The sequence below is a fragment of the Anastrepha obliqua genome, chromosome 5 (assembly GCF_027943255.1).
Source record: "Anastrepha obliqua isolate idAnaObli1 chromosome 5, idAnaObli1_1.0, whole genome shotgun sequence".
In the NCBI taxonomy this organism is placed as follows: Eukaryota; Metazoa; Arthropoda; class Insecta; order Diptera; family Tephritidae; genus Anastrepha; species Anastrepha obliqua.
In genome coordinates this window covers 74,066,229-74,081,098 of record NC_072896.1, presented here as the reverse complement: position 1 = coordinate 74,081,098, position 14,870 = coordinate 74,066,229, and the positions used below count along the sequence as shown (strand labels likewise).

The window sequence follows — 14,870 nt, the reverse complement described above, 5'->3', positions numbered from 1 at the left end:
GGGTTCGACATGCTTTTTCATCCAATAATTGCTGCAGTTGAGTATCTTCCAATTTTTTCGGTGCTCCTTCGCTCGTTCGATCTTTATCACTCACGCTGAAATTGGCACTTTGGAAGCGTCGAAACCACTCTTTACAAGTTGTATTATATATAGAGCGTGATTAGCGTAAATATTGATCAATATATGAAACGTTACAGCTTTACCTTTCTTTAAATGGTAATAATGAAGCATGAGTTCGCGCAAATGCTATTTTTTCAGGACGAACTTACACATTTTTGACATCAGATAAAAAAGGGACTGTACGCTTCAAACGAATGTCAACTACTGCGATCGACACCTCACATACCCTATGATCAGAAAGTACCGGGAATGTTTAATTTAAACGAACCGAAGGCATTGTGCACCATGAGTACCTTCTATCGGGCCAGACAGTTAAGAAAGAATATTATTTATCCGTTTTGAAGCGCTTGAGAGATGCTGTACTTCAGAAACGGCCGGAAATATGGGCAAACAATTCTTGGATTTTGCATGATGATAACACGTCATCGCACCGGGCCCAAATTGTGCTGGATTATTTGACCATCGTGCAAGCATCGTATTCAGCTGATATGGCCCCGTGCGACTTCTTTTTGTTTCCCAAGTTGAAGTTACCACTTCACGGAAGGAGATTTCAGTTGATAGAGGAGTTGAAGGCCATTCCTTCGTCGGCCTACCAGGGATGTATGGAGGACTGGGCTAAACGTTGGCACATGTGTGTTGCTTCAGACGGGTCATATTTTGAAGGAGATGAATAAATTTGCCAGAAATATAACTCTGTTTTGTTTTATTTAAACATTCCCGATACCTTGTGATAATAGGGTATACACCTGCAAATCCCCAGTATATTACTAGAGTGAACACAAAAATAGTATTAGGCGGCAAAATATTTTATTTCAATTGGTTCAATGGCCTAATTTGCAATATTTTTTCGGCAGTTATATTATTTGAACGTAGAACACAATGCGATGTTGTTGCAATATTTTTACAGTTTTGCATATGAAAAAAAACTATTAAGATGATTTTCTTGTTCAGACTTTACTGATCCATAAGTGCTAAAGTTACGATGTATCTTACTTGTACGACCTAAGTTGAAACATGCTTGCTTTATGTGGTGGACCTCCATCCATCACTTTAGCCATATTAGTTGCCTTCAACGAATTCTTTTTCGCTTCGCTCTCAGATCGTTTCGTTTTGTTGATCCGATTCCTAAGAAAATGGAAGGAATTCGAATATTCAAAGAAGTTCAGAGTTGAACTAAAGTCAACTGGAAGACACCTTCATTTGAAAAAAAAACTCCAGAAGAGTATCCTGTATCTATATAGCTCGAAGATACCAGAAGCCATAGGCTCTGGAATATATGTCTCCAGAACCAAGCGTTCCATGCCGATGGGTAATTTCCCGAGAACGTTTCAAGCGGAGAGAGGAACTTCCAGAATAAGCGAATTGTCATTTTGAGGGACAGTCAGGTGACATTTAGCCCTCACTGGTCGTCGAATGTATCGAGAAACAGAGTCTGCTACGAACGCGAATCACTTCCGACTAATTTGGGTTCCAGGGCACAGGGGTATAACTGGGAACGAAGTTGCTGACGCACTGGCAAAAGAGGCTGTGGCCACGTCATAAATAAGACCTGAGCCTTTCCTTGCTATGGGACAACACACCATCAATACTCAAGGGCATTCTCACAGGCCATCTGCTCTTGGTCGCGTTATGATCCACTGACTCTTGCCGTTTCTGTGACCATTCCCAGGAGACTCCAATTCAACTTCTCCTTGAATACATTGTAGAGACATCTCGGCCCTTTGCAGGCAGAAGAAAGACGCAGTTGATTAGTCTCCGAGTCAACTTTACGAGTATCTAAAGTTTAATGAGGGATCTGGGTCTGAATGAAGTACTGTGAAGGGTAGAGGGCACAAAGGGGTATGAGGTCGCAATACAAATAACCAATAAATCTAAATCTAAATCTGATCCGATACTTTCGTATGTTGCACGAGAAGCCTGATTAAACGTGAAGTCTTTACAAAAATAATTTCATTCTATTTTATCTTTGAAAACATCAGTGATGCTTTCCATTTCAATTCAACCGGGCTATTCGGGTCATGTTCTTCGATTTCGATGTAACTCAAATATAATATGTTGCTCTCTGGTCAAAATAATGAGACACGTATTTTTTTGTTCGCCCGAAAAAAATTTTTTTCAAGAGTTATCGGCAATTTTGTTTTCGGCTCAAAACCGATTTTTTTTAATTATATAAGAACATTTTTTTTTTAAATGCCCATAACTTGGTCAAAAATGAACCGATTTTAATAATTCTGGATTCAAAATGATCGTCATTACTTACACGAGGGACTTCATGTAGAAACAATTGCAAAAAAGTAGTTGAAAATTTTTTATTTAGCAAAAAAGAAAAAAATTGAAATTTTTTCGAAATTCAATATTTCAAAAAGTGTATTTTTTTTTTATATCTTTTTCCATATCAAGAGGACACCTCAAACTTCAATTGAGCTGAATGCCCAGTAGCTAAAATGAGTTGTTTTTGAGTAATGAATTTTTGAGTAAAAACCCTGTTTCGCACTTTTTGTTTTTTGGAAAATGAAAAATTTTCAACTACTTTTTTGCAATTATTTCTACATGAAGTCATTTGTGTAAGTAATGAGGATCATTTTGAACCCAGAATTATTAAAATCGGTTCATTTTTGACTAAGTTATGAGGATTTATTTAGCCAGGGATAAAATAGTTTTCGCATTTTATTGCATTGTGGTTTCTTCGATTTCCAAAATGACTTTATACCCATAATAGTTAAAAATGCAAAAGATTTAGTGGTTAATTGGCAGAAATTCTAGGCAAAAATAAGCTCCTCATTTACAAGCAAAAGCTTAGCTCGATGCGGACCTATGGTTTTCAATTATGGCGATGTAAAGCAAAGACTAACATTGATGTTATACAGCATTTCGATATCTAACAATGCAATCAGGGGAATCACTAAAGCTGCCTGGTACTTGCGAAAATAAAGGATTTACCTATAAAAACTGTACCAGATCGTTCATACTCTTTGCCATGAAATGTGTTGGAAGGATAAAAACACACGTTGACGCAGAAGCTTCCGTACTAAGTGAAGAAGCAACTCATTGAAGCAAGAATATTGAAGAGAAAAAAACCTCAACCTGTCAAAATTGTATGATTTCAACTTGAACTTTGTTAATTGAAAAATAATTATTAGTTATAAACTAAGTGTAATGCTATGGATCTTTAGTTATACTACAAAAATAAAAAAAAAAATACATAACAAAAAATAAAAAAATATGTAGTTACCCCGAAGCCACCTTTTCAATGATTTTGAAAACAGTCTGTAAACAGTTGGAAAACTCTTGGTCACCTTTTTTGATCCGCCGTAACTCAAAGTCATTTCGCAATTTTATAACAGATTTGAATTTAACCCATCGCAAAATCCCCATAAATAACTAAAATTTTGTCTTGTTTTCTTTTAGAGTTTACGGAGCCACAAAATGGTTAGACAAGATAGTGAGTTCCCTTAGCTTCAGCTAGCGCGCCATGCTGCAAGCTATGCAAATGTAGTTGGCTGCTACGGCTGAGTGGGTGGGCATACTAATTTACTGGCTTATTGGCTGGCTGGCTGACTGCCTGGCTGTCTCGTTTGCTGCTTCAGATTTATATAAATGCACATTTACTTAATTCTTTTATGGCGCTGACTTTCTCAATATTTGGTCACTATCTAGAACTTTGTCTAAATATGTATCTATATACATATTCAAATACAAATATATGTGCTTGGGCGGCAGAAGTACATGCAGGAATGGAAGAAAATTTAAAGAAGCCACACTAGCTCTATCTTAAAGTGAATTGTGGCACATTCCAGTGGCAGTAAACGAACGTACAACGTGCAATAGTACAAGGTCTCATACATACATTCATACGAGTATATGACTATGAAAGGAGAAATCCACTGAGAGAATGCACGAGTGTAGGAAGACTTGAATTCAATCACACCGCATCTACTTTAAATTTAAAAGTAAATGGCTCGAGCCAGCATGGCCATTGTATTTTTACACGCTTAACCGCTTCAATGTCGAGAGAGCTCTACATCTCAATTGCCTACTGAGCCCAAAGTAACACTTGTTGACAATAGTCATTCTCCGCTTGATCTCTAGGGTGACCCTTTAAGAGGTCTTTGTAAATCGCAATTTAATGTCAGGGACAGAAATAGCGGCAATAACAGCATCCCAATCATTAGGCTGAATCAGGAAGTATTTATCCAATCTCATTGCTTCTTCAGAAAATATCTTTTTTCCAGTAAACAGTAAAAAAATATTTTTACAGCAATTTTTTTCAGTAATCAGTAAAAGTTTAGTGGTATTGCAAACTAAATTGCAATATTAAAAAAAAAAAAATAAATAAATAAATAAAAAAATTAGATGTACTGCAATTTTCTGCTACTGAAAAGTGCCCATCTATGCTATTAATTATCTTAATGAGCTAAAGTGGAATGGTTGTCCATTTTTCTCTCATAAATAGTCACCCAATGAAAAGTGAGATAACAGAAAAGTCTTTGAAATTATTTTAGAGCCTTGTTTTTTTAAGTTAAGACCGTATTCAAAATTTGTTTGCTTCTCACTCCTCTATCTTAAGGCGAGTGAAGGATGGTGGCATAGGAAATATCCAAGTAGAAATATTTTTATTGATCTGTTTGAGTATTTTTTGGTTAATTTGTGGTTTCCGATTTATTGAACGATTACGTTAACTTCACTGCCTTAGATTCATCCAAATTAATTCAAACGCAGCCTACATAGACCAGAACAGCTACCTAGTGTTATTAAGCGAAGGCATCTAACGCAGATCTTGTGACATTCTCAGCAACTGATCGTGCTCAGTAGTGCCTATATCATTTTAGTTACGCACATTTCGACGTCACGAGAAGGAATTGATTGTATGTGGCGATGATCAGCAGGTCCATCATAATTTGAAGGAGCATCTCTGAGCCGTTTGACACCAAACGAGGTTTCAGACAGGTTGACTCTCTATCGCGTAACTTCTTTCACCTAATGCGGGAAAATATTGCTCAAGCTGTAGACCTCAATCGATCAGATACCATATTTTATAGGAGCGAGTATGGTTTGACGATCCCGCCATCACTTCTACCTTTACAACCAAAGCTTTGGATCTGGTTGTGAGCGAGGACAAGACGAAGTACTTCCTACTATTAAACAAGCAGTGAGCGCACTTATGTCTCATGTCACTGTGTACAGCTTTAATTTTGGAGCGGTGAGGGACTTTATGTAGAATTAATTCCAATAATACTTGTACCCTGGAAGGTCAACAGAGGCATTGACATAATGCAGGGTGGGGAAAGACTAGGATTCAATTGGTGCTTTCTGACAAGCTTTGTTACACCAGGCTAAAATGCTTAGATATTATGGCGCCAATGAGGAAGAATAAAAGTCCCATATTATTGACTACACTTAGGAGCTTCCCTTGTTGTTATTGCGATATCTGATTAAGAGACCGTCTTTGAATGGATTTAAATCTGGATGGTTTCAATAAAGCAAAAGTTGGCGCTAAAATAATCATGCAATTTTATTTTTGCATAACTTTTTGACTAAATAAAAATCAAAAATTGTTTCAAGCTATCTAGTCCACAGGTATCAAATTGACGATGACTTTGAACTGCTTAATTTACAGGCCACTGCGGCCTAAGATATGGGTAGCGCAAAATTAATCGGGTGGCACAAAATTAACCAAAAAAACATATTTTGAATGACGGAAATCTTTATTTTGACCCTTACGTGCTCTCCATTGCTTGTCTGTTTGTATGCTGCAGCTGTCTAGCTGACAAGTGTCAAATATGATTGCCGTAGGACGATATTTGCAAATATTATAAATCTTTCCATAATTGATTAATTTTGCGCCACCTGTTACATGTATAATTTACGCGTACATCCTTTTTGGGTGTTTGGCCGAGCTCCTCCTCCTATTTGTGGTGTGCCTCTTGATGTTGTTCCACAAATGGAGGGACCTACAGTTTCAAGCCGACTCTGAACGGCAGATATTTTTATGAGGAGCTTTTTCATGTCAGAAATACTCTCGGAGGTTTGCATTGCCTGCCGAGGGGCGACCGCTATTAGAAAAAACTTTTCCTTAATTTTGATCTTTCACCGAGATTCGAACCGACGTTCACTCTCTGAATTCCGAATGGTAGTCACGCACCAACCCATTCGGCTACGGCGGCCGTCTGCTTGAAAAAATGTATCTCCCTGAGACCATAATCTGCCAATTCTGGGAAATGGACACTGAAAATTCATAACACAGTCTTCGTAATTGTCCTGCACTAGGCAGAAAAAGGCTGGACTACCTTGGTAGTATTATCGTGCATTTATATAAATTATGGAACAATAAACCCCAGAATGTAGTAGATTTTTTAAAAAGCCTTAAAATTTCGGGTAGCTCAGCAGGCCCTGCCCATTAGATTTCTTTTGGTCGCGAGCGCAGTAGCCGAATAATAATAATAATGATTGACGAACAGCATAATTTGCAATAATTATAAATCTTCCGGGGAGTGTTTAATTCTGCGCTACTTTATTTAACTAAACAATTATATTAATAATTATATATTTATTTAATAATTATAACTTGGATTTCTTTGGTTTTGCTACATGCGATCAGTCGTTACGCCTTGCCTTCTATTGGACTCCGTATGGTTTCTATGTGGTGGATTTGAGAAGCTCATAATAAATTAGACCTAACCTGTCGTCTTATTTTATGAGTATTTTATAGTAGAGTATCTTCGAGAGATGGTTATGGACCAATGCGTGTACGCGGTTTGGCGAGTATTCTAAGAAATGTGTTAACTAATTACCGGTATGCATTAGAGGATTTCGAGCCATTGGTTTCTCTGGGTAGATTATGTCATGCGATTGAATACTAAAGTTGAGGGTCTGCTTTGCCTTTATTTATCGAATTTAAGGGATGCGCTGGGAGTTGAAAGAAAAAAGGACTGTCAAGTTCTGTTCCATGCTGTAAAAATCGTGTAGATGTTTGAATCAGTAAAAAATGTAGTGCTTATTGTTCCAAATAACATATAGAAATTATCTAGTCGATGGTTTGCTCTCCGTGGGAAAGACCAAATGATGAATGCCTTGGTGTTATAAGGAGGTACTAATTTTAAAGCAGTTAATATGCTGCATTACTATTATAAGGAATAAGGTACGTCAAATAAATAAAATACCTACTAAGTAAGTACTGAGTAAGGAATAATACATGAAGAATTCAAAATTTATTGTTACTCTTCAAGTAATAGAGAAGGTCCAATAACATAAATAATAAAGAAATTCATAAAAAACACAACATGAAAAATGGTATTAATATCACTTGTCACCCATCAGTTATCATAGATGACAGAATGGAAGATCTTGAAAATAGTATTCTTTCGTTCTTCAAATTTTTCACATAGGTAAAAGAGAATGAAAGATTTTGAGATTACTTATTCCATAAAACAGTATAAAATAGAATCAGTATTTGTTCAAGCCCTTTCCACTGAAAAAATAAGTTCATCAAATTATAAATTTCGTAGTTTGCTTCGAAAAAACCTAATTAATCAATTAAATAATATATAAAAACATACCTTATATACTTAGTCCTGCCATAAATTCTGTGACAAATTTTAAAATGCATACGGCGAAAACAAATTCGCAGAAAAAAGTCCCGTTAATTTTGCGTTCGTATGCATTGTCTACTCATAAATTATACTCAATGGCAAACTTCCCTTGTTTAACAATGGGGTGGGGAACTAAGGAAAATCGCATTGCTGTGATTGCATTTCAAAAGTCTGGAAAAAGTGAAAGTGAGATTTACAAATTGCTGAAAAACTATTTAATATTTGGAGAATGTTTGTTTACCGCACGATCAATTAGTTTTCCAAACGTTGGAACTTATAGACAGAGAAAGAAGTGGTCGTCCTCGCGTGGTTCGAATCAGTGTAGTCATGAAAGTCGTTCGAGAAAGAATTCGCAAAAATCCTCTCAGAAAACAAAAAATCATGTCGAGGGAAAATAATGTATCGACCAGATCTATTTCAAGACCAATAAAAGATGATCTCCGACTTCCGTCGCTCAACTGGTCATCGTTTGAAATCGTTCCTGAAAAAAATTTGACTCGACAGATGCAGCAGCTTCTTTTGTGGCACACGTCAACGGACATGAAAATATTCTTTTCACAGATGAGAAAATTTGCACTGTTAAAGAAATTTTTAATAAGCGAAACGATAAATCTATGCGCAAATTTCTAAAGAGATAAAAAATGTTGTTCCAAGTGTTCAGCGTGGCCACCATCCCACCATCTCCGTAATGGTTTGATGGGGAGAGTCTTGTAGAAGCCTCATCTCTTCATTTCTGCAAAAAAAGAGGTTAAGACCTGGACAAAAATTTACCATGAGGATGTCTTAGAAGGTGTGGTGAAGCAGTTGAGTAGTAAACTCTTCAATGGAGAGCGTTGGATGTTCCAGCCAGATTCCGCTCCAGCTCATGAGGCAAAAACCACTCGGAAGTGGCTCAAAAGCAATATTCCTGGGCTCATAGCCGCAGAAGATTGACCATCTGGAAGTCCAGACTTGAATTCATTGGCCTGTCGAAGACCTCACAAAAATTTGGAGAGTCTCAAACAATCTTTGGTCCGAGCAGCGACGTCAGTATCCATGGGAACCGTGCGTGCTTCAATAGCTAAATGGTCTAATCGTCTCAAGGCTTTTGAAAAAGCAAATGGTGACCATTTGTAAGGAAAATTATAATTTGTTTAATATATGCATGATTAAGTAAAACTAATTTCATTAAAAAAATATTATAATTTCATATCTGTAACGGATTTAGCTTATAACAAAACTTATGGCAGGACTAAGTACAATGCATAAAATAAAATAAGTTTAAAGTGGAATGAAACTGGATAATATGCCTTTGCGTATGCCTTTTCATGAAAATTGAAAAAATACTTTAGTGACTTGCTCCACTTGAATATACTCATATGAGAAACCTAATAGAAACATAATAGAAAATTATTCCACCTTGGGTTTTTAATAAATAATTACCGTTATATCAGATTTAGAATAATTTGAAGCATACTGTTGAAGTTATCACCATTTTCTCATTTCTTTTATTATTATAATAACACTTATATTGGGCAATGGTTTCTCTCACATTTACATAATCAAACCATATCTGTAATATCTCTATATTTTACTGAGCATAGAAATGTATAACAAAAGGATGGCCTACATTAAGGCGCCCATTGTAATTGTGATTATCTACAATATACCATTGCCCAAAGTGACCTTCAGAGCTTTTAGTAATTTGGATCTATCAGATGTTATATCTTTGTGTAAGTGTGAATTTGTATATGTATGCTGGTATTGAAAAAAGTCTATGAATGAAGATAAAACATGCACATATAAGTACTTATGCATTAGTAGGGCATAAAAGAAAAATACATTTTTTTTGACATTACCCTCAACATTTTTTCTATTGCCAGCAATTGGAAGCAATTTTGTTTTTATTTTATATTTACCACAGCCGCCAAAGCTGTGAAAATTAACATTGAATTTCCTTGAAAAAATGCTATTTTACGTATATTTGATGTAGAAAGTTTATATAGTTCCATATTATCCATATTATTTAATCTCCCTTCCCAAACATCCAAAAAATTGTATCCTATGTTTCACTGAAAAATTTTAAGTATTTTTTATAGGGACGCTGAAAACACCTAAAATTAAAAATGGTGTTCAAAAAAAAAAAAAGATATATTGGGTAGTCGAAAAAGTCTTTTCGTATTTTGTCAATAGATGTCGTTGGAGTCATCTATCTCCAGTGCTACCAATCACATTGTGTCATATCATATGGTGGTAGAAAGGTGACATTTTAGGCTTCATTTAACAAACAAACAAAAATTAAATTCGGAGAAGTTGAAAAAAAGTTATAGCTGTTAAAAAATGAGTGAAAATAATGAAGATATTCGCTATATTTTGAAATTTTTGTATAAAAAAGGGAAGAATGCCACGCAAGCCACCAATGAAATTTGTGAAGTTTACGGAGACGATGCTGTATCAGTTCGTGTAGCACAACAATTGTTCGCTCGCTTCCATTCTGGAAATTTTGATGTGAAAGACGCACCTCGCTCCGGTCGACCTATCGTTGAAAAATTCGATGAAATTATGGAAAAGATTGACCAGGACCGTCACATAAGCTGCCATGACATCGCCAAGTCACTAAACATTCATCATCAAACGGGTTTGAACCATTTAAAAAAGGCTGGTTACAAAAAGAAGCTCAATGTTTGGGTACCACATGAATTGTCTGTGAAAAATTTAATGGACCGAATTCACATCTGCGATTTTTTGCTGAAACGAAATGAAATCGAGCCATTTCTGAAGCGAACGGTAAAGTGGATCAAATACGACAATAATGCGCGAAAAAAGTCATATTGCAAGGGTGGTGAAGCTCAACAAATGGTCGCAAAGCCAGGATTGACGCCTCGAAAGGTAATGCTGTGTGTTTGGGGGGATTGGAAAGGAGTCATCCACTATGAGCTGCTCCAGCCTGCTCGAACGATTGATTCTACACTTTACTGTCAACAAATGATGAGATTGAAGCAAGCAATTGATAAAAAACGGCCAGAACTGATTAGCAGAAAGAGCGTCGTCTTCTATCAGGACAACGATAGGCCACACACATCTTTGATGACTCGGCAAAAACTGGGAGAGCTTGGCTGGGAAGTTTTGATGCACCCACCATATAGTCCTGACCTTGGACCATCGGACTACCATTTGTTTCGGCCAATGTAGAACTCCCTTAATGGAGTAAAGTTGGCTTCAAAAGACGCCTGTGAAAATTACTTGTCGCAGTTTTGCGCCGAGAAACCACAAAAGTTTTACACTGATGGAATAATGTCTCTAGAAGAAAAATGGCAAAAGGTGGTCGACCAAAATGGTACATATTTGTTTTAATAAAGCTCATTATAAATATAAAAAAAAGCGAGTTGAAGTTTGATTAGAAGTACGAAAAGACTTTTTCGACTACCCAATATATATGTATGTATATATATATGTACATATATATACTCTATTTTTCTGTTTTATTTGGGCCATCCTAATAGTATACTCGCACACCTACATATTTTGCAAGCGAGCCACTATGAAAAGCCGAGCACTTTTGTCATACGTTAAGTGAACAATATAGCTCAAAAGCCAATGAGGCTACGTGTAAGCGCATCTAATGTATGGTATTATTATTATTTCAACGATTTTACACGTAGTTTCTTTAAAATATAATCCGCCAACTAAGTAGCAACTCGGTAAAGTGAAAAATGCGTTGCGTATACGCCCTGTTGGCTCAATTCCTAAGCTGCCACGGAAATTGCCGCCACTGCTAGGGAAATGGTAATTATTAATATCAGGCTGGGTCACCGTGCGTGAGGTATCAGTACTATTCTACGCGTGGCAGCGGAAATGCGTGCCAATGCTTCCAATCTCAGGTCATAGCTTAAGTGCAGGTACATATACACGTAAATATACACAAAATTTTATTCAGCGCAGTTGAATGTGTGAGAAGTTGGAAAATTCCGTTTGGAAGCCGTTGCCACCAACGCCCAACACCAAAGCAAAGAGGCATATTGAGTGGCTGTGAAAATCTTAAGTGTAAATAAGTGTGTATATAAATAAATTCATGTGTGTGTGTGCGCGTGTGCGAGTTAAAGGTGTGCTGTTGCCGCCTACTTGATGACTGCTTGTTGGTTGCTAAGCATTTTTGACACACTGTTTATGCGCCGCATAGAAATAATCTATTTAATCTAGAAAATTGTGGAAGTGGCAGCTGCAGAGCGGAGTGTTGGGGAATGCTATTTGCGAAGGCCGATTGCGGAACTTGTGTTTCGTGAGGTAGAGCGCCTGTTGCCGTTATTATTTTTGCTGTTGTGTACTTTGTGAAATTTAATTACGCACGTACGCACACAAAAACGCAAAAACGGTAAAGCAGGGCAAAGCAAATTAAACAAAATGCTTTTCAGCTGCGCTTTTCCAAGGCTTTAGGGGCAGCAGTTGCGGCAGCAAAGGCGGTTGTGCACAAGTACGCGGTAATGAAATTTGTTATAATTTAAATAGATGCGCCGAAAATGTTATTTATGCAATAAAAATTGCACATCCATCGCCACACGGCTGCCGCTCGCTGCTGTGGTACAAGTAAATATTAACTCGTGCACACAAAATTTGTAATTTTTCACTTTTAATGCCTGTCACATGAATTTCGCGTCGGCTGCTGGCTTAAATGTTGCGTGCATGGAAAATTATGCATTTGAATTAACGCTAATTTCCATTACGTACACTACATAAAAATATCCAAACTATTCATTTTCGTGCGGCGCGAATTTGTTATGTCGGATATGAACCTATGCCCTTATTTTATATTTATTATTGTATGAGTGGCACGTCGCTTTCACATAAAATTTCCGCCTAAAATTTGCTGCTTTAGAATTTCTAATGAATATTTGTCACAGCAATTTGTGCTTAGAGTACACGCGCACCCAGTTGTGACGCAGTGTGATGGTAATTAGTTTGGTTTATTTCAGAAGGGTGTCTTGTGTACTAACCGTTATTTTCAGTCTCGCTATAGGCGGCGACTCCAGTGATTCGAGTATTGCCGTCGCACTATTATAATTACCCACGAGTAGACAATATTGAGCGACGCCACTCCACAACTCGACAGTTTTGCTGCGATCACGTATACCAATGCACTGTAAGAAAGAGGAAGAGAATTGAAAGAGAAACTTGTTAGTAAAATTTTCAAAAGATATTAGGTGGAGTATTTAAATTTAAGCTTTGTGAGAAATGTTTTTAATAAATCAATAGATTCATCGTTTGCCAGAACCGATTGAGTGGCTTCACTCGATAAATGTATGCCAAATCAGGATAGTACGGCCAATGGAGGAATGAAATAATTTGCTATTTTTGAGAAATTAACTGTATTGAGTGACTTTACTATAGACTTATGAGAATCTCTGATATATTGCATTACATTCTGAATATTGTTTCAGGTTAAACTCTTAATTTTCCAGAATCAGCCCAACATATGAAGGTACTCCGAACGACACTAGGCACATTTTTACATGGCCACTTGCTTCCACTGGCCTCTTGTCACTGAGGTCACCCTCTCGAAACAAATAGATGAGATACAAAATGACGCTTGATGACTTCAGGGGGGAGCCGGGTTTATGAGGTCTAAAAATTGCATCTCTTTGCGATTTTTTTTTTAAGGACAAAATAAATTTAGCACTGCAAAGTTTTTTCTATCTTTTAATGAACATTTAAAAAGTATAAAAAATTTTTGTACTGGTTAAAATAAGTTAAAAAAATGTTTAACATAGAAATTAGTAGAGCGCTGCAACGCTGGAGTTTCCAACTGGCGTACAAGATACAGCTCGTAATTATTATCTAAAGCAAAAAATTCAAATGGATTTCTAATTATCACGATTTTTTATTCTAGATGAACTAAGAAAACTGAGAGAAATTCCAAAATTTCAACTTTTTGGAGGTTTTAAAGAAAAAAATTCCTTTCTATAAAAAAAAATTCACTTCAACTTGGTATACAAATCTTGAAACATTTTTTTTATCTATTTTGTTAGTTCAAATAGAAGAGAATTTAATACTGAAGGGAACAAGATATGATTCATTTCAAAAGGTTCATTTGTTTTTTTCATTCATGTACGCCAATTCAAAGAAATCATAAAAATGAAAAGTCGAGAAAAAAAGATAAAGTTTTTACTATAGCTGTCCGGTCTCAGCGTAACTACCTAACGCTCGCCTACCTTTGGCTTTGTATCTACGGAAATATTGAGAATTAGGCTCTGTAACTTTGTGTGAATATTCTGAAATATATTAGGAATCGCTTAAAACGAAAAAAAAATTGATTTTTTTGTCCTTATAAACCAGGCTCCCCCCTTCACTGCACGTGGCTGGGTTTTGAGAACTGCTACAACAAAAAACAAAAACAAAAAAAAACAACAGTGAGTCGGTGAAATTACCAACTGCGAATTTATCAATATTTTGATCGAATGGGACTGACTGTCAGTTACACAGAGTTATTTTAGCGATATTTTTTTATAATCCCACCTTTTTGAAATTACTTTGAGTACTCGTATAATTCACTTTATGGGCGAGCTAATATTTATCTTTATTTAGCTTTTCTCTACCTGACTAGATTTTAGCGGTATAAAAAATCATCATCGATTGCTTTTTAAATCATTTAGTGAATTTTGTCAAAAGATGTGATGCGACTTTGTACGCTGAATACCAGTACAGGGTTTAAATGTGCCAATATTACACTAAAATAACATAGGAGTATATACAAGTTCACAAAAACAAATAAAAAAAGAACCCTTTAACCCTTTAACCCTGCAACGATTACAATCGAACTGCAAATTAGAATGAACTAAGCTCATAAAAATTACATATTAAAGGTTTTTATGGGTGGTCACTTATGACAGTTTTTCAAAATTCAAATCCAAGATGGCAAACTAAAGCTCAAACATTTTAGGTAAGGATCTTAAATTTATTACTCGGTTATTTGATGGATGACTATCAGTGCGTTAGATGTGCTTACCGCTTGAAGGTTTTAGTCATATATAACCCTTTATCTACTGCAATAAAAAAAGCAACAAGAAAAAAGCATTACATACCGTTCGGTGATAGTTCGTCGTAGAAAATTTTTATCAATTACTCAAAAAAAAAAAAACAAAACAAACACGAATAAAAATAATATTGTTATTATATATTGCAGAAGAC

At 36.1% G+C, this 14,870-nt stretch overlaps 1 protein-coding gene across 1 annotated transcript in view; it reads right to left on the bottom strand.

Annotated features, from left to right (window-relative positions):
• Nucleotides 1-14,870, bottom strand: part of LOC129248830 (uncharacterized) — a 243,814-nt gene that overhangs the window by 95,609 nt on the left and 133,335 nt on the right. The window contains exon 8 of the mRNA XM_054888441.1: nt 12,680-12,823. Within this exon, the coding sequence (XP_054744416.1) occupies nt 12,680-12,823 (144 nt within the window). The remainder of the gene's footprint in view (nt 1-12,679; nt 12,824-14,870) is intronic.